The sequence below is a fragment of the Macaca mulatta genome, chromosome 3 (genome assembly GCF_049350105.2).
Source record: "Macaca mulatta isolate MMU2019108-1 chromosome 3, T2T-MMU8v2.0, whole genome shotgun sequence".
NCBI classification, from domain to species: domain Eukaryota; kingdom Metazoa; phylum Chordata; class Mammalia; order Primates; family Cercopithecidae; genus Macaca; species Macaca mulatta.
In genome coordinates this window covers 195,218,199-195,241,112 of record NC_133408.1, presented here as the reverse complement: position 1 = coordinate 195,241,112, position 22,914 = coordinate 195,218,199, and the positions used below count along the sequence as shown (strand labels likewise).

General features: G+C 46.5%; 1 protein-coding gene across 10 annotated transcripts in view; it reads right to left on the bottom strand.

The window, feature by feature from the left end:
* Positions 1 to 2,073: 2,073 nt before the first annotated feature.
* RBM33 (RNA binding motif protein 33) overlaps positions 2,074 to 22,914 on the bottom strand; it is a 134,490-nt gene continuing 113,649 nt past the window's right edge. For 4 of the 10 annotated variants that reach the window (XM_015135358.3, XM_015135360.3, XM_015135361.3 and 1 more), the window contains 4 exons: positions 20,460 to 20,669; positions 17,168 to 17,356; positions 8,889 to 8,977; positions 2,074 to 8,542 (listed from right to left, as the gene is read on the bottom strand). In XM_015135358.3, coding sequence (XP_014990844.3) covers positions 8,494 to 8,542; positions 8,889 to 8,977; positions 17,168 to 17,356; positions 20,460 to 20,669 — 537 coding nt within the window. In that variant the 3' untranslated portion in view covers positions 2,074 to 8,493. The remainder of the gene's footprint in view (positions 8,543 to 8,888; positions 8,978 to 17,167; positions 17,357 to 20,459; positions 20,670 to 22,914) is intronic. The other 6 variants (XM_015135359.3, XM_077997802.1, XM_077997803.1 and 3 more) reach the window with 2 other exon arrangements.

Genomic DNA, 22,914 nt, shown 5'->3' with positions numbered 1-22,914 from the left:
CCTCCAAAGGCCCCTGTGCCCAGGGACACCCCGGGGCCTGCCACAAATACACTGCCTCACGCAATTGGTTGCACTAAATAAAGACACACCAAGACCTCCAGCATGCCAGGAACTGCTCGGGGAGCAATGATGGGAAATAACAATACCTTCTTCAAAGGAACTACTAGTCTTGAGTGTCCCCTTAATTCAAAGAAAGCCCCATTTTCTCCCTGAAACGTCAAGTCGTTTTTTGCCCATGTTCTGTAGAGATCCCATTACCCAAAGTCCAGGTTTTAAAAATAAGGAATGACTTATTCTTGGACTATGGATTGAAGTGGAAGAAAATTGCTTTGGGTTCTAATCACATGGCATTCTCAGATTATGATTTAGGCTTAAAAACTAAATCGGATTTGAGAAATTCACCCAACACATTTCACTTTTGTTACCTATCGCTTCCTCCTCCAAAATCCATTTCAATTTCCCAAATTTGCCTCCCTTGCTTTCTTCCTCCCTTACTTGGGTCCAGACTAAGGCACTTTCCTTTTCATCCTTACGAGAACGGGGAAAACAGGGTGATAAAATGTTACCTTTGAAAGCAGCCACCGTCTGCCCACTGCAGGCCACCCTGCTTGTGGAAGGCACCCATTTGCGTTATGGAACCAGAGTGGAAACTGCAAGGTTTTATTAACATGACTTCCAAATTACATACAATATAGTTCAAACACATTTTTTGATACAAAATCACACAAATGAAACAACAGTACGTTTTCTTTTCAATTACGTCACTAGAATTCACATGTGCATTACACAGAGGTGAAGAGCATGAAGAATGGCTGTGTGGCCCTCCCGCACCTGCCTGGACGGCCTGCTTCCAGCCCTGGCAGTGAGCCTATGAAACCTGCTCTCAGGGATGAACACACCGGAACCTCGCATGTGCCTTCTTCCCACATACCCAACAGTGCTTCCACGGCCACTGTGCTCTTCCCCAGGGTCCCTGCTGGGTGACTCTGTCAAGCTCTGCAAACTGGCCTGGACCAGAGGGATGACAGAAAGGGTGCCACCATGTCCCAATCTGCTTCGACTCTCACAGCCACTGACCCATAGGCTGTCCCACGAAGGAAGGGAGAGGCCTGTCAAGGGAGCCTCATGTCTTCCATCAAACTCAAGGGGACCAAAGGAAATGGCACTGACTGAGAAGGGCGGTCCTGTTTCTATGTAAGAAAGGAGAGGGTGCTGCAGGTGGAGAGTGGGCTGGAGCTGGTCACCAGCGCCCCCCAACCCCAGCACAGACACCAACACCAGCATCCGGGTGAGAGGGAAGTCAGCCCATCACAGGGCACAGGCAGGCTGGAGCTGGTCACCAGCGCCCCTGAACCCCAGCACAGACACCAACACCAGCATCCGGGTGAGAGGGGAAACGGGCCCATCACAGGGCAGAGCGGGGGGTGTGATGGGAACATCTTCATGTTTCCTTTAACAGCAGTTTCTGGAAACAGAGCTGCTTTCTTTTTAAAGACTTCATTTTCAAAATAGATCATAAATTATGAGCAATTTCTAACACCACGAAAAACGCGTGGGATACGTGAAATGAAAAATACGCATGATGGTATATGCACTGTGATCGCCACCTCCAGCGAGGCCTGCACATGGCAAGAACACGCCACCGTGGAAGAACGGTATTACGGGAGACTGAGCTTCCCATCTTCAGTCTTTTATTGTCATGCTGGAATACAAGTCTCTTCTGAAGACTTGTAAAAATTATCTGTAATGCTTTAAAAAATTAAAAAGACTCACTCCTCCACCCCCAACCAAAAGCAGCATACTTCGATGCCGTCTGCCTGGTCAGTTCAGAGTCATGCAACACCCAGAATGCAGGCAAGGAGGCAGCAGTTGCCCTTGACCTTCGAGGCCCACTAACGAGAGGGCTGCGTGAAAGCCGCGGGCTGCAACCCAGCAGCCAATCTGGGGAGCGCGAGGGCAGCCCCCGAGCCTGGCCCCTTACAGAGGTGCGGAAGTAACGTCTTGGGCACACGGGTAAGATGAGCTGTGGCCTGACCTGAGCGCTGAGATAAAATGAAGGCTACGGAACCAGAGTGGAAACTGCAAGGTTTTATTAACATGACTTCCAAATTACACACAATATAGTTCAAACACATTTTTTGTATGAAATCACACAAATGAAACACACAACAGTACATTTTCTTTTCAACTATGTCATTACCATTCTTCACACAGATCCTGAAAAAGTTACCACAGCAGTTAACGCAAAGTGAACAAAGGGGTAGAACAGGCAACGGCATTCCCACAAGTTAAGTGCGGTGTCTGGGAGAAAACGGGGTGGAGATCAAACCCAGAGAAACGCACTCCCGTCATCTCTCGATGTCTGAATTTCCAACGCTCTCCCAGTCAACACAGCTTCGCCCCCAACCACAGCCACCCCGCGTGCAGCCCGCAGAGTGTGCACGCATCAGGGCTGGGAGGCCCCGTCGGCAAAGCGGTAACACACGGTCAGACGGCCGCCACCTCCAAGTGGAGTGAGCCACGCTACCACTAACACTGAACTCAAGCACAAGAGCTCCTGCGAAAGCAGAGGGGCGGGAAACAAAGAAGCGGGTGGTTAAGGGCACGAACCGCACACTGCGGGACGCTGGCATCTGAATCGCCACTCACTCCTACAGAGCCAAACTGCAAAACAACAGAATTAAAAAGTTACTCTCTCCAATCAAAGACCTGGAGGAATAAATCGTGAGTAAAGACCTGTCAAAGCAAAGGTTGAGAGGTGATGGAGGTGTAAACACAGTGTGAGAAAGGTCACCTTCCCTCCCAGCCCACGTGGAGTTCTCAAGGCTGAGGCGGAGCAGAGTGGCAGGAATACAGCCCTCACCCAGTGTGGAGCCAGGAGGCAGACGAGAGGAGCATGGAAAGCGAGGGAGATGGGAAAGTCTGAGAGAGTGAGTCTCGGAATGGGACAGGAGCTACCAGTGTTAAGAATGTAGATGATTTAGCCAGGAAAGCACAATAGAAATGGACAGAGAGGGAGAGCCCAGAGCATGGCATGGCCAGGTGATCCCATTACTAAATGAACAGTAGCAAGAAGACGACACGTCCAGCAAACAGAATCAGCTCAGACATGAAAAAGGTCACACTCTGTGCTGTGTCGTTGTGGTACCTGAAAATTAAACAGTGGAATTAAAGCCCAAGAGTTCAAGTCCTCATAGAGGACACCATCCTGGATCCCACGCCTGTGGAAAGCAAAGCTCGATTATAGAAATGAGTGATGGCTTTTTTTGCTCCTTTGGTTCAGGGCACCACTGTGTTCTGTGCATGCATGTTATTAAAAATGTTACACACCTAAGAAAACACTACAGAATGCATACAACTTAAATAGTCCTTGAAAACTCAGCTTCTGCTACGGGTGCCCTTAAAATGAAAAGTAGTTTAAAAGAAAATCATGCTGAAAGAATGCATGAGGTCTACTTTCTAGAGTATATTAAATTATTAAATACAGAATACATTACCATAGTACCTGTCTGCCTATCCACTCTATGGAGCATGTTAAAATAAACTACATGCTGTTTCTTTTTAAAGGCCTACATTTTTCTACATACCTTTTAAAATCAGTAAAATAAAACCAAGCAAAATACCAACATGAGGACCTCCTTATCTTTTAGTTGGTTAGAAGTAAAAGGAAAAAGCAAGTACTCAAGAAATGTCTCACTAAAATACCTGTTCCGTCCGCCAATCTTAAAAGATTTCATGACACAGAAAAGAGAGAGTTGAGACATTTAAAGCATTTGCTAGCCAAGGCAGGTTACAATGTGTGAGGCAAACGGCCTTTTCCAGCCATATGCTACCAGCAGGAGGTATACCTGGGGATCCAATATGAATCAGTGAGTTCCACTTTCGTTCCAGTACACAAACCACGGGCTTATGCACCTCAGAAGTTAGGCATATAAAAAAATTAAATAGGTTGCAAAAAAACCTTACATAAAATCCTTAGGATTCAATATTAAGTCAAGGCTAAATGCCTTTGGAGAATTCATATTTAAGAATGTCCAAAATAACCTCCATTCACAAACTTTAAAAATAGTTGAAAATGTTAACTGAAATGCTCTTTAAATACACTAAAGTGTCTAAGCCTTTCCCTAGTCGATCTGGACTCGGGGCTTTCCGAGTGGTGGTAGTGGGGTGTCTCGGATCCTTTCCTGTCCTGCACCCACTCCTATCAGTCAATTCCCTGGTATAATCGTCACCTATAATTTTTTGAAGAACCAATGATACCTTTCAAGTTTTCTCTCACCCACCCCTTTCCCTCCCTCCCCCCCCCCAAAAAAAAAAAAAAAAAAGGGGGTGGAGGGTCATAGCTTAATGAAGGGAAGCCAAACTGGGTCTAAAAGCGATTATGTGAAGCCAGAGCTGGGCCTACAAGTAGGGAAGAAGGGCAATAAAAAAATGAATCCCAGGAAGAGCAACACAAAAGCGGGAAGCCTGAAGTCACCCACAACGGGCACCGCAGACACCGCACCGGGAGTGTTCCTTGAGAGCTGGCAGTCCTCTCCAGGGAGAGAGCAGAGGAGGGGACAGCCGCAGGCACTAAAGACTTTCTAGGACTCCACGATGTGCCGGCACAGCACGCTGCCATCACACACGTTGACCTCCTTGTCCTGTGCAATTACGTGACTAGGACCTGCCTTCGACAAGCGTCATCTGATGGTCTATGAGCACATTCCGCTTACCTTCCCAATGAAATAACAAAGAAATACAAAACAAAACAAACAGAACAAAACAAAAAAAACAAAAGCCAAAAGAAAACAAAAGTGATGAGTTCTTAAAACCCATCCCAGGACAAAGGCTCCAGGGCCTTGGGTGTCCTTCACCTGCCCTACCTGTCCTGTCCCAGCTGGTCACCACCCAGTGAAGACGCTCCCCTCCCCTACTCCTCCAGGCCATCCAGTGGACGCCCCTGTGCCACCAAGCGCCCTGGCCCAAGGGCTCTCAACTTGACTGGCCTGGATGACCTCCCCTGATGAGCCAGTGTGTTAGAAGCAAGTTGATTATTAACACTGAGATGACAGCTTCCCCCATCGCCAGGCCTCTCCTCACCTGGGTCTGTCCATCCCTTCCTCCTCTTCACCCTAAACTCCTCTTCCACCTCCTTCAGTAACAAGGCCTTCTGTTCACAGAACTGAGCAAGGTGCTGTTTGAAAAACAGAGCCCTGGGTGCAGGATCTAAGCTCTGCCACAATTCAGAAATGCCACAGAAGCAAGCTTCAACAACTGTTTGTCTGAGACCTTTACAAATCATGCTAAGAATGACCCATAATAAAAATAGTCACCGTGAAGCCACCGCCCGCCCATCCCATCTCCTCCAGCAAGGCAGGGTGTGGGTGCCTACGGAGGCTGCTGCCTGTCCAGAAAGCAGAGAAACCCCTCACAATTTGTCTGGAAAAATGAGATTTACTCTTTAGAAGAATATCAGTATAAGGATTTAACAAACGTGGCCAGAACAGTGGTAATGCAAGGTTATCTTAAAAGTAAGCAGCTAAGTGAACTTCTATTACAGCACAAAATCAAAACGAGATAACGCAAAAAGAAAAGAAGTAACTTGGCTCCACATAATCAGCTACTGGTTTACCTTATGAGATATACTGATATTAATGGCCTTTAAGCTTCTTGAATTTGTGAACAAATAATACACAGATCAGGATAAATGTATTGACTTACTACCATCTTTATAAAAATCGAATATACACACAAACACATCAACAACTGTGGAACTGTATCCATTAAACTTTGATAAGACAACACGAAGAAACTAATAGCTAAGATGTGGCTGAGTTGAAAGCACTTCCAATCCAATAATATTTTAATTTTAAAAGGTCCATATTTACATTGTATGCTAAATGCTCTTGCATCTCATTTTAAATGCATGATGAATCAAGAACAAAGATAATGGTTGCAGCAGATCTTCCACGAGGGTCTGGCTGGTGTGGGCCGACTTCACGTGAGCAGCACACCAAACGTGTAAGTACCACTCCTTTCTAATTCTGCTTCTTTCCTTTTCTGTAGTTTCCTTCGAGGAAACTCAACCTTCATTACTGGGATTGTCTGGTACTAAGGATCCATTTTCGACGGTCGTGGGTACTGAGAGGTCGGACTGTGTTGGGCTGTTTTAATCAGTGCATTAAGGCAGGCCTGCATGACTTTGCCAATCACCTTTCAAGAATATTCTATGAGAAAGTCTGCCTATGTGCATGTGTGGACAGTTAGAGAAACATGCACACCCCAGTGCCTGTGTCACACTCAGGTGACACCGAAACAGACCTTCCGGTGGCCATGAAGTCTATCTTCACAATGAGGCCCACACAGGATCCGTTTTACTAACACTGACTACAAAGAAGTCTGTTTCAATGCCTACTTTTCAGAGACCACATGCAGATGTCTGGTTTTAAACAGCACACTCAGACTACTTCAAAAAGTGTTTAAAAAAAAAGTCATGAAGCTCATTTCATCTCATCAGAAAGCCCTCAGTGATAAAGGAAGTCGGTAGGCCTTCCCACTGCCCAGTGGGTACCCAGTGGTTTGGATCTCTCTTAATTAGAGCTCAAGGGCTACCAAAGTCACCACCCCAGCGCAGCTGTGCACTGAGCCAAATAAACCAGACCAAATATATCAACACATCCGTATCTAGCTGTGGAAATGAGTGGGCAGTGACAGCCGTGGGAACCCGCTGATGGGCACACGGACCTGCTGCCTGGACAGCCTCCTGCAGGCATGGTGAGGCAGGGCTGACTGACAATCCCATCTTCTGAGGGTTGGCTGGGACACTCTGGAGCAGAGGTGGCAGCAGCACAGCTGCAGGGTCCTAGCAGATCCTACAAGCGCTGTGGCTTCCTGGGACGGACTGCCGCAACAGCCCCTGCAGCGTGCGGTGTTAACTCTCAAGCACACAGCCAACGCCACTTTAGAATCACTGCTACAGAAGGATCGCAGGGTCTGGAAGACCTGCTTCAGCTCTTCAGCTTGTTTTGGTAACTTAATCTGAGAAAGTAATATAAAACGTCAACTGTGGAAACGAGATGACGCAAGTCTGTGACCGTCTCCTTAGTCCCTTCCTTCTAGGAGGCTGACGGCCCTAGCGCCATGCTCCCTCCAGCGGCAGTAGGAAAGAATGGGCTTCTATTTCCCTTAATTCTATTAATAAATGTGACATGAAATCGTAGGTATAAAAGATAGCTAAAATGTCTGAGTATGCCCTAGCATTATTTGCTCAAATAGCTCAGGTCCACTTTAGAATATATCCAAAATAGTGAAACTCTTTCGTAAGCAGAAATACAGTAAGGCACTTTTTTCAGTGTTTGCCCAGAATGAATTCTACTACAGTAGCTTTATAGAAAGTATGTCTCACCTACAGGAACCTACCCACAATTACGAAAAGCAGTTTCAACGATGACACAGACTCGTCTCATTTGGGGTCATGTTGTCCCTGGAAGAAAGCCACCCTCGCCCCACGTCCCACAGGGAACGGCAGGCCAGAGTGAACACCCGCTGATGGACAGGGCAGCCCTGCTGGAACAGCCTGCAGAAAAACAGAGGTGACTGAAGCAAGGGCCACCAAATTCCCAAGGAATGTCATCTGTCATGGAGCCAGTGACAAACAGGCCACCTTGCTGCATTTAAAAAGGAAAAAACCAGACAGGTCTGTTCCACCTTCAGGCCGTTCCACCACCTCATGTGCTGGGAACTAGGCCAGAGGGCTGCCAGGTGAGGCCATCACAGACCCTTGCTCTAGCCGAGGGCCATGCTGTGTGCCTGTCCAACATGCTGCCTTATCTGGGAAGTGTGTTAAAAATGAATGGGGAGTTCATCGAAACTAGGAACGCAGAGTTGACGCTTTTGAAATAGTGACAAGAAGCAGAATCTGCTGTTCAATTGGCGCCATTCCCAACCACCCCACTCACACCCTGGCTTTCCAGGGTATGCAAAGGTCAATCAATCATCACCCAAATTTTAATCTATGTTTTTCACAAGAGCCTTCTGAGGGCTGAGAAGACAACTCGAGTTAAGCTCGGTTGAGAAGACTCTTCTAACCTGCACTGAAGATAAGTGCAACCATTATCAAATATTCTTTGCTGTGAAAACTACTTAGAACTTGTGACGTTAATGTTCTTTCCTGAATCTAAGTCACTGTGATCGATCATAGAGTCAGATCACAAACAACAATGTCTACATGCATTGTAAGCACTTTGAAAACAAAACAAAACGAAAAACTTGGAGTTCTTGGTGGTGACAACAGAACGTGAAGCAATCTAACACCAACTCCAGCCTGCTGTGTTCTGTCAGTTCAGCTCCTCTGGGATCAGGCCCGGGGCTGGCTGGCGCTCTGGACAACAGTTACGCAGGACTGCGGCTCGGAGAGGCCTGTGCTCCTGGGGGTTCTGCGCCGGCCGGCAGCTCCCTTGAAGAAATTCCACAGTGTGTGTACAGCCTAAGGTCAGGCTCTCTTGTTAGGAATCACTCCACGATCAGGGCCACATTTATGTGGGACAAATCTATCATATGCCTGTGAAAACGTAAAGAAACGATCGACATTAACTCTGCACATCAGCAATCAATCTACCAAGGTGGGAGGAAACTAAAGGAGCCTGGTGGGTCCTATTTAATAAAAACCCATCATATAAAAAGGCAGATTGCCTGGGAAGATCTATTAAAACACAAGGGGCAATTCTCCACCAGACAAAAGGACGCACGCCTCATGACAGGATTAACTGTCTGCACTTTGTGCCCTGGTGTCCTTCTATAGGAACAGGTGGGGACACACGCTTGCTACCATGATGGATGGGAGGGCACAGGAAGGAGGCCCTTGCTCCCGCCCCCTCATCACCACAAGCACAGAACACGCTGGTCACCTGTGGAATTTCTGCTGAAATGCTAATGCGTGGGCTGGCTCCTTGAACTTAGCTATGGCTTTCCGTTGCTGAGGAAGCATCTGTAAACTCTAGAGGAAGAAAACAAACACTTTAATGTCAGTTGTAAATGACAATAAAAAATATGAATATATATATTTAAACATTATTAGCTTTAACACAAAATGAGTCCAGGCGGACACTTGGAACAAACTAATTGATTTTCCTTTCTATCTCCCTGGCAATTTTTCTTACTTATCCAGATAATCTATTCCAAAACAGTGCTTTACTAAATCATTGCCAAGAGCAACAGTTACGTCTTTCAAGTCTAGTGTTAGGACCTCCCATCATCTGGCCACATCAGCTGCCCCAACCTGCTCTGTGAGACCTGGTAGCAGGTTCCCTTGGATGGAGGCATCTCCTCTTCTCACACCTTCTTATCAGGTGATTTTTTTTTTTTTTTTTTTTTTTTGAGACGGAGTCTCGCTCTGTCGCCCAGGCTGGAGTGCAGTGGCCGGATCTCAGCTCACTGCAAGCTCCGCCTCCCGGGTTCACGCCATTCTCCTGCCTCAGCCTCCCGAGTAGCTGGGACTACAGGCGCCCACCACCGCGCCCGGCTAATTTTTTGTATTTTTTAGTAGAGACGGGGTTTCACCGTGTTAACCAGGATGGTCTCAATCTCCTGACCTCGTGATCCGCCCGTCTCGGCCTCCCAAAGTGCTGGGATTACAGGCTTGAGCCACCGCGCCCGGCCTCAGGTGATTTTTAATAGGGGCCCCCACAAATCTTTTTAAGAAGAGGACTCATCACACCAGAGGAAGCTGTTTAGTATGGGGGCCCCACAGTCCACAGTAGGCGATGGCCCCTAGTCTACCATCTCGTGCATCCGGCTGAGTGACGGTGAGGGCAGTGGTGCCCCAGGCAGCCATCAGCATAACGTGATCACATTGTGTACTTTAGAGTTTGTGAAAACCAGTCTTAGATGGTGGTATCTGAAATGAAGTCGCCACCCACTGGCCTAAAACAATGCCAGTGAAAAAGAAATGAATTTATGAAGATTGGCTGAAAGAAATGATGAATCCAGTGAAGATTTACAAAGGAAGTGTCTGAAAAGCATAACTTACATCTAGTCCTCAAATCTACTGCCTGAGGAAGAGGGGGAGCTGCTTTCTGCCTTCTAAAACCTGATTGAGGATCTAGGGCTGGGAGGGGCTGGCAGGAGGAGAGCACAGCGATCTGCGGATCTGTCAGGTGGCGTTCTGTGAACTCTCAAGCAACTCAGAGCTCCAGAGTCTAGTTCTTCCCAATTACTTCAGGACACAGTCAACTTAGTGCCTGCTGCCTGCAGCACGCACAGGAGCCCCTGACTCTTTGTCTCGCACTGTTGCCCAGGCTGGTGTGCAGTGGCACGATCTTGGCTCACTGCAACCTCCGCCGCCTGGGTTCAAGCGATTCTGCTGCCTCAGCCTCCCAAGTAGCTGGGATTATAGGCACCCGCCACTACGCCCAGCTAATTTTTTGTATTTTTAGTAGAGACCGGGTTTCACTATGTTGGCCAGGCTGATCTCAAACTTCTGACCTCATGATCCGCCTCTGCCTTGGCCTCCCAAAGTGTTGGGATTACAGGCGTGAGCCACCGCACCCACTGCCTGACTCTTCTAAGAGCAGGGGTCGCTGGGCAGCTCCTGGCATGGGCATCGGCCAACACTGTCCTGAAGGACTGCACTCAACAGGCACTTTTGGTGGCCAGAAATTATTTGCTGTGTCTGAGTTTCTGTTCAGTGAAACAGAATAGCTAGAGAAAATACCAGCACAGGATCCCTTGAAAATACTGAGGCACATGTGGCCATTTCATTTTAAAGCATGTCAAAGAGCTACAAGGGAAGCAAACAGCTAAAAACATCAATGACTTGGAAAGTGTTTAAAAAGTTACACTGTATATGAAAAAACTGCTCTCCATTTTAATAACTGTAGAATGTCCATCAGTAAACAAGACCAGCGGAGCTCTAAAGGAATACTCCAACGCTCCGAAAAAGGTGTCCTCCAGGGCTTCTGCTACAGTGTTTACACAGAAATACAAAGGTCCAAGTCTCCAAATTCAAGGACATCAAGAAGGCCTACATGCAGGCTACCCCAGAAACAGCAGCACTGGTCTGGGGACATCACTGAGACAGGCCAGCAATGAGGCAGCCCACGAGGCAGCCACGGAATTGGTCTTTTTTCTGAAACAAGTTCAGTAAAATATCAGACTTTCTCCCTTCTTTCGGAAATAAAAAATGAATACAAAAGAAATTTCTTGATAGTTTCACTTGTCATTAACAGGAAAAGTAAAGCCCTATAACGTAGTCTCCTGGATACATTCTCAGCAATATGGCTTGCAATATGGCTTTCTGGACTTTGAAATTCCGCCTGTATTTCTTGACAGAGACCTGTTTTCTCTGCCAATCTGCCAGACTCATATTTCAGCATGCACCCCTTTTGTGTATTAGCCTGTGAATGATATTCAGTCACTGAAACAACAGAGCAACTTCCAGAGAGAAAATGCGTCGGTTCTGTTCCCAGGTAAAGGGCTGTGTTGTGAGTGTCACTTGTCCATCCCAGCCTAACCCTAACCCTAACGTAACCCAAACCTGACCCCTAACCCCAACCCTAACCTAGGTTAGAGCTGCTGCAGCCATGCCTTTGGGGTTCTCTCCGTTCTTCCAGCAACAGTGCTAGCATGCTCAGTGCTCCAGGATCCTGGGGGGTTTAAGCAATGCCCAAAAGTGACTGAAACAGTTTCACACAACAACTGCCAATACTGTGGCAGAGCTTACTGTGAGAACTACAACAATGGACCTTCTCTAAACTTATCTTGTCTAAAAATATAAAAATTCCTTCATTAGGAATGGATAAGGAAAACTAATTTCATATATCACAAAACAATGATCAATATTCTGTAATTCACAGATAGAATCTGGATTTTGGAAATACTATACTCAAGCGAGATCCTGTCTCTATAAAAAAAAATTTTTTTTTAATTAGCCAGGTGCAGTGGTGTGCACCTCTAGTCCTAGGTACTCAGGAGGCTGAAGCGGAAGGATCCCTTGAGCCCAGGAGATAGAGGTTGCAGTCAATCATGATCACAGGATCATACCACTGCCCTCCAGTCTGGGTGACAGAGTGAGACTCTGTCTTAAAAAACAATAAAAATAAAGAAAAAAGAAAATATGCTGTTCTTTTTGGGAAATAACACTTCTAGATATATGCGGTGACTTCCTTTGGGCAATTTCACAATGTGAAATTAGGGCATCAGGCTGCCAATTGTACAGTATTTAGTATCAGGTTTTACTTGTAATCTATGTAGTTTAAAAACCTCAATTTGACTGAGGAGCTATCCGTCAAGAAAGCATTAACTTCCAGTGAGATTCTTCAGTCAGAGGAATGACTTGGTTTTCAGACACGACACAATTAACAAGCGTGCTGTCCTAAAACTGGCTTCCTGTCTACCCTATTTACATTTTTGTACCTCCTTTCAGAAATAAACCGTTTTCTAGATACAAAATTAAATTATAGAAATTGTCAATATTCAACCATTTTTGACCTACCAAAATGACAAGTATTCACAATTTATCAGGAGCAGAGGAAAAGAAACTTTCCAGTGAAAGCTTGAAGACATGGTCGCCAGCTTCCATTGTGAAAACATACACGTCTACACAACTCAGCAACACACTACCATAGAGTTAAAACTTTTCTTCACCCAGAACAAACCAAAAGTTAGAATTTGCCTCAAGCCTACATACTGACCTGTGTAAGAACCTCCTTCTTCACCCCCAGCCCCCACATAACATACTGGCAGAGAGAGGGGAAAGGCGGGCACACCAGCTCTCACCCTGATTGGCTTTTCATTTTTCAGAGACATCTTCAGACAACTTCTGAGGAAAGCTCACTGGGCTACTATAAATAAGTAGCAAATGCAAGTCAAAAGAACACACTTCAGCTGGTACCTTCCTGCATCCGTACCCAGCAATTCCATCCAGAACCGTATGATCGGATCAACGGCCACGCCACCTGGCAGTGAAAAGCTTCCGTGATGTTCAGAACCCTAGCCTCTTTTCCCCATGAAAAGCTCCTCCTCTTTTCAGGAAGAGTCTGCGCATGGCTGTGGTTGTGTACATGTCTGTGCACAGCTGTGGTTGTGTGTGCATGCATGTATAAAGATAACTAAGATGTTACAGGAGTACAACTGATTCTGCAATCCTAAAAACCAAGCTCTTTTTCTCCCTCTGGCCAACAATTCTAGCACCTGAAGGAATCATTTAAAGGAAAAATATATATCAGCTGCTTTTAAACACAAGTCAAGCTGCTTAAAATAAGCCCAATTTATCAATCATGAGAGATGTAAATTCTTGAGCCCCACCCTAGAACAGACACTAGAGGTGGTGGGGGAGGCACTCCCTGGCAGGAAGGGCAGAGAGCGCCTGCAGAGCCCTCAGTGCCTGCTAAGCATTTCTGTATGGAACAGTGTGCAGGACTGGTCCATGGGGCTCTCCTCTATACACAGGCCACTGTGCGACCAACCTCCTGTGGAAACAGGGCGCCTGAAGCCTGCACACGATTCCAGTGGTGGGCTGAGTGGCAGAGAAAGATTCACACCAGTGCTCTGGGCAGCTCCAGCCCACACCAAGTTTTCTGCCCCATTTCATGTGCTCATCTATTATCATATAACATGCTGGGTCTTCCTGGACACCAATTCTGGCACTTCCCCTGAATGTCAACGTTTGCGCTCTCTTGCATATCCATGTGATCACTACGGGTGCCCTGGCACATTGTTCCTTTTGCTCTGGTATAATTTTAAAACATCTCCTGACCTCTCCTTTTCCCTTTTCATCCCTGGTTGTCCCGTCTTCCCCGTCTTATCCTCTAAAGCTTACACATGCTTATCCTCTAAAGCGCAGACAAGCTCTGTGTTCTCACACAGGTCTCCTCAACCCTCCTCCTCCTCCTCTTGGAATGATTAACCACCATGTTCTCAGAACCCTGTGGGAGAGCCTCCAGTTAACCAGCTTTTCCGTTGTGGCTTCCCATCATGTGCCCACACGCATCTGTTCTTTAAGCCTGTGACGTGGGCTTTTCTGGAATCTGTGTCTGACACTTCTTAGTGTTTTCTTTCTCAATTGTCCAAACTTCAAAACGACTCAACTGCTCACTCAAGATTCCAACATTTTCTACTTCAACAACCAGGCCTTCCTGCAGTCAGAACCAGATGTGAAGGGTCTGTCTTCCTGGCGATCCACTTTACCTTCGAAGCAGAAGCATAATCAGTCAGACGCCAAGATGATCCCGCCTTCCGCTGGGTTCACAGGGCCTCCATGCTGGGCTGAGATCCGCTCTGCAAAGGGCAGATTCTTCTCTGAGCAGTACCTCTTCTACGTTTCTATGCCTACCCCCAAATCGGCAGCGTCATGCAGAGGCTCCTGTGCTGCATCTCCGAGGGCTCTCCCCAGCAGCCTCTGGGGGATGACAGCCCCCCTGGCCTTGGGAGCACAGCTGACTCGGGAGAAGCTGGTCACCACAGCCCAGCCTGGGAGGCCGCGCACCCACTCCCCTTCTTCCCGCTGCTTTAACACAGATGACGGTTTCTTGCTTCTTTCACTTCCTTCCAGATGAACCCAGGAAGAACGAAAGAGTTCATATGTGGTTTATGAGTAGACAGAAAAAAAAATATCTAGCCTTCGAGGAATCAAGTTCTTATCAAGTTACAATTTCTGAAACATGGTTACAGTTCGAAACTTTTTGGAAGACCATCTTCTGGTTATGATATTTCTATAAAATCTTCTCATTCTTCCTCACTCTTTGAGTCTATAGATAAACGTCTTTGAAATGGACTTTGTGGAGAGGCTTATTAATGTAGTTTAAGGAAGTAAAACACTAATCTGACAACAAAACTGGGTACCACATCACTGCTACACTGAGAAAAGTTCTCAGATTCCATGGGTTTAAAAGTACAGTTAACATGCAGTTACAGCCGGGCGTGGTGGCTCACGCCTGTAATCCCAGCACTTTCAGAGGCCGAGGCGGGTGGATCACGAAGTCAGGAGATCGAGGCCATCCTGGCTAACACAGTGAAACCCCAACTCTACTAAAAATACAAAAAAATTAGCTGGGCGTGTTGGCACGTGTCTGTAGTCCCAGCTACTCAGGAGGCTGAGGCAGGAGAATAGCTTGAACCCGGGAGGTGGAGGTTGCGGTGAGCTGAGATCACGCCACTGCATTCTAGCCTGGGCAACAGAGCAAGACTCCATCTCCAAAAACAGAAACAAAAAATAACGTGCAGTTACTAGAATTTTCTACAACTAAAAGGCCCAAAGGAATGAATACAGGTCCTCCTGGTGTAGACACCACCTGGCATTACACCAGTGAACACTAGGTGGTGCCATATCCCAAAGAGACAGAGACTCGACACTATTCCAAAACATTTAGGATAAAAAATATTTGTGGCTCATGCCTGTAATCCCAGCACTCAAAGGAAATGGAAGCAAATGCAAGGAAAAAAAGGCCATTTAAGAGATCTATACAAATCCACAGTACAAAATGCAAAATTCAATTTAAAAGACAAGACAGAAGTTAGCTGGTTTGGCAACGGTTCCAAGCGTATTCTCATAACGTAGGCTCTGAGCCTCACTCAATGCTCTGAGAAGCAAACGGTACTTGCTGTTCAGGTATGGATCTTGACAACTCGATCAGACTCAAAAATATTCAAGAAAATGATCAAGACTACACACGATGAAGCGAAGTCCACAAAAGCAGCAGGTGACATATGAAAACAACAGCGCAACCCTTCCACTCACAGGGAAGTGCAGAATGCCCCAAAGACAGGAGGACCAGCAGGACACTGGGCCACACACGTGAGGTCTTGCCAAGCGCACTGGTCTGTGGCTCACAACAGACTAGGCTCAGGGTTTTTTCATCTGGACTCACTGCTACACAGTTACTGGACCAGAATTCTCCATCGCCATTTATTTTGAGAATCTCAGATTAGGATAACCACATTTTAATGCATCTAAAATGCTCTAGTGTCTACTGTGCTCCTGCAAATTAATCCAGGTTATGATCAATTGTTATGAAATATCCTTGAACATAAACTGTACGCCTCTAATAGCTGATAAAGTATTCCTAACTGCACCACTAGTGAGCCCGCTCTATCACAAACAGAAGCAAAGGCTTTGGGTTAACTTTCCATTACTACACACCAATAAGAATGAAACCTATCTCCCCAGGAATCCAATAATGAAGATGGTAGTAATTAAACCCAAGTAATATGTATGTTTCTGGAAGGGCTTTCATCTACTCATTTTTAGGAACTGTCAACAGCAGATGGAGATCTAAAACATGTACATTAATTACTCGTATCAACCCTAGTGTGAACATGTTTCCAAATTCACCCAAGAAGCTAGAGGCTGGAAGAGATTCTTGAAAGAAACACTTTGGACTAAGCACTTTGGACTCCTCAGAACTCTGACATGTACTCTGTGCATCCAAAAATGTCTTATTTCCAAAGTGCTCTGCCCTCAGACACACCAGATCCCGCCACGGGACGCAGGGTGCATGGCAATGGCAACAATGGGCACCGCAGGCGACAACTGACAGGGAAGGCCAGAAATCAGACTTAACAAGCAGGTGGCTTCTTCGCTGGGTCAGCTACAGGGCTCTGGGCCTATAGAGACCAGGAGTTTCCGTGGAAAACCCTGTTTCCAACGGACCTGGAATTGTGTTCCCTTCCATGCATCTCATTTGCAGCCAGCTCAGCAGGCATGTTTCAGCATTAGAATTAGCCAACTTTAAGAGATGAAGATACAGTCCAAGATACTGTCATATTTGTAAAATCTAAACCAAGTCACAGCTATTTAGCACGTGAAGCTATTTCTGGAAAGCAAGGAAAAGAAGGCTAAATACTTTAAAATGTAATGTCATTACAAATAAAACAAGTCATTTGATAGAACAAAAAATTTTGTATGTATGTGTGCAAGTGTGAACTTTCTATGACAATATGAGGATCTCAAAGGATAATCTGTTCAGTTGGAGTATTTCTTAAAATTTATAACTAAGAATCTAAAAATTTCAAAATAGACATTTGAGGCAAATGTTCTGATATTAAGTATGCAAAACAGGTATTTGTCTTATTTCCCAAGTATTATTTTAATATGAAGTAGCCAACACAATGCGCACTGTGTTTGAAATCACGAAATGACTGTCTTGGGACACAACCACCCGTGGCACAGATGCCACCCCTAGGCGGCTACCTGAATGGGTCCCACTGACATCAGCAGGCTCTTCAGCTGGGCATCTGTGGTGGACGATGACAGCCCCTCCACAGACACCACGCAGGGCTGGGGCTTGCACTCCACCACCCGCAGGTTCTGCTTGTTTGGCATCAGGCGCCCCCGGCCCATGGGACCGACCACTCCTCGACCTCGTCCGTGCATGATGGCCTGGTGATAACAAAGAAAATATATTCAGAGTTTCAAGCTTAAGCTTCTTCCATAGTCACTAAGATATAAAAGTGAACAAATAACTTAGAATCCATTAAAATATACCATGAGCTACAGGATTTTCTGTAGTGTTCTTTTTTTTTTTTTTTTGAGACAGAGTCTTGCTCTGTCGCCCAGGCTGGAGTGCAGTGGCGCAATCTCAGCTCACTGCAAGCTCCGCCTCCCAGGTTCATGCCATTCTCCTGGCTCAGCCTCCCATGTAGCTGGGACTACAGGCGCCCACCACTGCGCCTGGCTAATTTTTGTATTTTTAGTAGAGGCGGGGTTTCACCGTGTCAGCCAGGATGGTCTCATCTCCTGACCTCGTGATCCACCCGTCTTGGCCTCCCAAAGTGCTGGGGTTACAGGCATGAGCCACTGTGCCCGGCCAAGATTTTCTGTAGTTTTCTATCCACTATTAGAGAATGTTTTAATAGCTAAATGAGACAACAATATCCAGCAAGTGTAAGTGTAGGCGGAGGAAGAGGAAGGAGCTGATGAAGCCTGCACCTCTCCAAGGGCCACATACTTGTGCTCGGTGGGCACTCTGTGTTATCACTCTGGGTAGATCAGGCACCCGTGGAGGCTGAGAAACTTGCTGCAAATCACAGTTAAGAATGTGGATCCAGTCCTGAGAGTCCCAGAGCCCCCATTTCTCCTAGTGTATTACAGGCTGGTTTCAGCAGGACCTGTTGTGCACAGCGCTAAGTCCATCTTACAGTCACAACAAGCCACAGCATCATGTACCTGACTCAGCTGGCAGAGACTACATTTGCTATCCTGAAACCCTCACAGGCAGATTCTGCAACAGAAATTCAGCCATGGCTGCACATTTCCATCATCTGCAGGCTTTTCAAAAGAAACAAAACACAATTGTGACTGAGGACCCAGGCACCCTCAAGTATAATTCTGCTGGTCTCAGGCGGGCCCAAGTATTACCATTTTTAAAATCTGCCAAGGGTTCAAAACTACTGCTCAAGGAACTTTTCAAAAAGAGACTGGGCCGGGCGCAGTGGCTCACGCCTGTAATCCCAGCACTTTGGGAGGCCGAAGTGGGCGGATCACGAGGTCAGGAGATCGAGACCATCCTGGCTAACATGGTGAAACCCCGTCTCTACTAAAAATACCAAAAAAAAAAAAAAAAAAAAAAAAAAAAGCTGGGCGTGGCGGGTGCCTGTAGTCCCAGTTACTTGGGAGGCTGAGGCAGGAGAATGGCGAGAACCCGGGAGGCAGAGCTTGCAGTGACCGAGATCACACCACTGCACTCCATGCTGGGTGACAGAGCGAGACTCCGTCTCAAAAACAAAAAAAAGGGAGGAGACTGCTGAACTTTCCCATACTTTCTCCAGATTAGAAAGTCAGAGAGAACATATGTGCCTGATGTCTCCAGCCTAGAACAGCGGTGAAGCGCAGAAGGCAGGGTGGAGATGGGTGGCACTTGGTTTCCGGATGGCCTACCCGAATTGTGTCCCGGAGTTTGGGCAGAATGCAAAAGTGGCCTCCCAGTCCATCACAGAAAAAGGCAGAAAGTTAGGTGGAAACTGGAATAGAACCTCAGGACATGAGTGTGCACACACACAAAAGGAAATGAAGAGAAAACCTCCACAATGCTTAGTACTCTGCAGAAGGCAGCAAAACTATGCCTGTGAAGTAAGCTTTAAAACAGTTACAAGGGGTTATTTCAAGAGAAACCAACCACACTGGAAAATGTACATGAAAAGTTGCAAGTTACCCTGACTGGAAACCAGTAGGAACTAACTAGTCTTCTGTTCTAACTAGAGTAAGTTATGATATTAACAATAATATCCCCAACAAATGCCTACTTATATACACCAAGCACCAGGTTTTTTTAAATGCACCTTCTTATGAGATCCTCACAATTGCCTAAATAAGATAGGAAACATCACGATCCTCACTGACAGGAGTGTTTACGTTTAAGTTGAAGAAACTCAAGTGTGCTGTGTGTGCACGTGTGTGGGGTTGTGCTTCTACTCAAGTGTGCTGTGTGTGTGCATGTATGGGAGGTGTGCTTCTAAGGCTTTTCTCATATATTCAGTGATGACACCTGAAGGAAGAAAATTCAGACCGCAGCAATCTTTAAAGAGTCCACCACTTTAACACTGGCGTTATCACTGAGTCTGTCTACACATCTGTTTTCTAGTACAAAACAGAATTTTGTTTGCTCTCATATCATGAAGTGTTTATGAGACGAGATGAAGTAACAGACTTCAAAAGGAGCCAGAATCGTCTTAATAGTAACACTACTTCTAAGTGACAAGATGACGCGGGGGGATGAGCGGCTGGCCTGCTGTCCTCCAGAGTGCAAAGCAGGGCTGCATTCAGGTCTCCCTCTGCATAGCTCCACCCAACAGGTGCTACTGGCTTCTGCACCAAGAGAAACTATCAAGACTCTGGGGAGCCAGAAAGATGCCTCGCTAGCAGGTGAGGGGAAGGGCACTCTGTCACTTGTGTACATGACAGGATGTGCTCCTAGTGCACAGTCACTCCAACAGAAAAGGGGAGGGTGAGCACCTTTGCTTCTTGCCTGATAGCCTGAACTCAGAGAAGCTCCTTCCAATCCCCAGGGTTAAGGGAAGGATTAAGGAGCTGGGAACTGTGGCCTAGAGCAAGTTACTTCATCTCCAAAGACCTCGGTTTCCTCTGTCTGAACTGGGGCCATGAGCACGCACTTGATTTTACATTTGTGAAATTTCTGGAGAGTCAGTGAACACAGGAAGGAAAGCGTGCTGACACGCAGCAGCACGCGCTGTCCCGAGAGCACAGCAGATGCTGCTGGGTAGACAGTTCAGAGCTGCGGGAAGCAATCACACTCCCGGGTGGCTGTGGGTGCTCTTCTGGGTTTGTTCTGTGAAATAAGTCAGGAGAGGAAAAGGCTTTGGTGAAAATGTTAATGCGTTTTCAAAGCCAGAACACAGGAAATGATGGTTCATTTGTGAATGTGAGTGCTATCGTGTGCCACGCGCTACAAATCAGAGCGTGTCTGAACACTGCCTCGCGCCAACCTTCGCGTTTCCAGGGCTGTGCGCCAGGCAACAAGCAGTACCTTCTTCGCAGGGTGAATTCCTTGGATGCTTTTGATCCCTGGAGGGACAGGCGAGTGTGCGTGGGGCCCCGCTGGCGGATGTGGGGGCTGCTGGAGGCCGCCCCTGGTCAGCGTCACCTTGCGGGCAGGCTGTGGGCCCACTTCTGGAGGCTGGGAAAGCCGCTGGGGCTGGCCTTCTGGGTGAAAAAAGCCATCGCTCTCTCCTCCCTGCTGAAACCAAGAAGGCAGCACACTGTTCAGTGTCTGCTCCACCAAACGCTCCTCCCCAGCATCAGGAGGCCCACCTCAGCCAGTGTTCACCCACGAAGCAAAACCATTTCAAATAAGTGTGACTCAAAACTTGTCATTTCAGTGGAGCCAGTAAGGACAATTCTCATTGGAAAGTGGTCAGGTTCTAACAAGACATTTGAAATTTCAAACACTAAGATCCCCTTTATAATTACTGTATTCATATAAGAAGTCTGCGATTAAAATAAAAGCTGTTGAATTCCGTGAAACACTGGTTACCTTCAAAATACTTCCTATCTAACATGCATTTTCACTTTCAGCATGCGTTATTCATTTTCAAGAGCATTCTTGTTAAAATGTACAGTGTGCATAAGCAGTGGTTTTAAACTCTTAACTCCTATTCCAACCTACCCTAAGAAGGCAACAAGCCCAATTCCTGCTGGTTGTGGCTCTGAGTCTTCCAAACCCATCACAGCACCTTCTGCCCCCTCTGGATCCAGGAACTTCAAATACTCTGACCTCTCCAGTACAGTGTTCTGAAGCGCGAGAGCATCCCACAACACTGGCTAGAAACTTCCCTTCCTTCTGCTGAGAGTTACAATTGCCATGAGCAACTACAGAGTACGTGGATTTCCAAGAAGCGCAATTACTCTATGAAGAACCTTAGAAATATCAGGAATCTTATCTTTTGTGTTTTATTAACAGTCTGTTCATCGATGAAGACGCAAGTACACCCTGGAACTGCGCCACCGATGTCGTTCACACCTCCAGGCAGCATAAAAATGTCTTACAGTGGTGCCTATCAGCTACTCTCAATACTGAGTAGTGTTTCTCCCAAAGAACAGCTAGAGGCTGGGAAAGAACAGGGGCAAGGATGGCAGACACTGCCCTGGTTAATTATGTCAGGATGGATGCTTGGATTCAAAAAGGAAGACGGAGGCTTTTATTAGCACCAGGCCCACTCTCAACATCGACGGGGATGGAGTGTCAGTCACGGGATAGTAAACCCTCCCCAAAGAGTGCTTAGCGGTGCCAGGGTCTCCAGGGCAACCTGGTCAACCAGCTCAGAAGCAGCCCACATATCCTTGTCCCACTTTTCCTACCAAATGTATCTTGTGGAGACCAAATGGAACACAGGGATCTGCAAAGAGAAGGACACTGATTGGGGCAAGACGGATGTAGCTAAGAATTCTGCTAAGACTGTACAAAGTAACAGGCACTCAAGAAAAGATGAGATGAAAAATGTCACACAGGAACGGGTGGCACGAAAAAGTCTGCAAATCTCCTCTCTCCAAAATAAGTATAACCCGGACAAAATTTCCCAAAACAACATTTGAGGCCTCTGGGAATCAAAGAAAATGAAACAAATGGAGAAGCACTTATTCCCGAGCTGTGAGGACAGTGCCGTGTGTGGCAGCTCCATCAGCACAGGGCGGAAACCCAGAAAGGCCTTAAGTCCCTCAGCAGCACTGGCCATACGTGGAGCACCCTCGGAGGGGAAGGCACAGGGAAGCCCATGGGTCTGTGGGCCTCTGGTCATGGTTCAGTTTGGAACAAGCAGCACACCAGCCAGAAATCTGAGAAACCTAATGAGGAAATTCCAGAACGGAAAGTGCTAGAGAATGCCTAGATGGGCTCTCCCCACATGGCTGCCTGGGAAGCCCCAACCCACACACAGATAACTGGCCACAGGGGGCCGTGCAGGGTCCAGAGACGTGAGCACAAGCTCCTCCCAGTTGCTGGCTGGCCACTAAGCTATGCAGCAGTAAGGTCAACCCCAAGGAAGCTAGGCTAAGAAATAAAAATAACAATACAAACACTGAACAAAAAATATTTAAACTGAATGAAAACAAAAATACAACACATCAAAATTCAGGGAGTGCAACTTAAGCAATTACATCAAAAAGGAAAAACATCTAAAATCAATAATTTGAGTTTCTACCTCAAGAAGCTAGTCCCCCTTCCTCAAAAAAGGAAATCAAACCCAAGTAGAAGGAAGGAAAATGATAAAGATCACAGCAAAAAGCAATAGCATGGTAAAAAGAAAAAGAAAATCTGTGAAACCAAAAGTTGGTATTTTGAGATCAGCAAAAAACTGATGTTCCTTTAAGGATACTGACGAAGAAAAAAGAAGAGAAGATAAATTACCAAAATAAGGAAACAGAGGGATCACCGCAAGGGACCCTAAGAAATTAAAAAGACATTACAAGCAACTTTACATCAACAC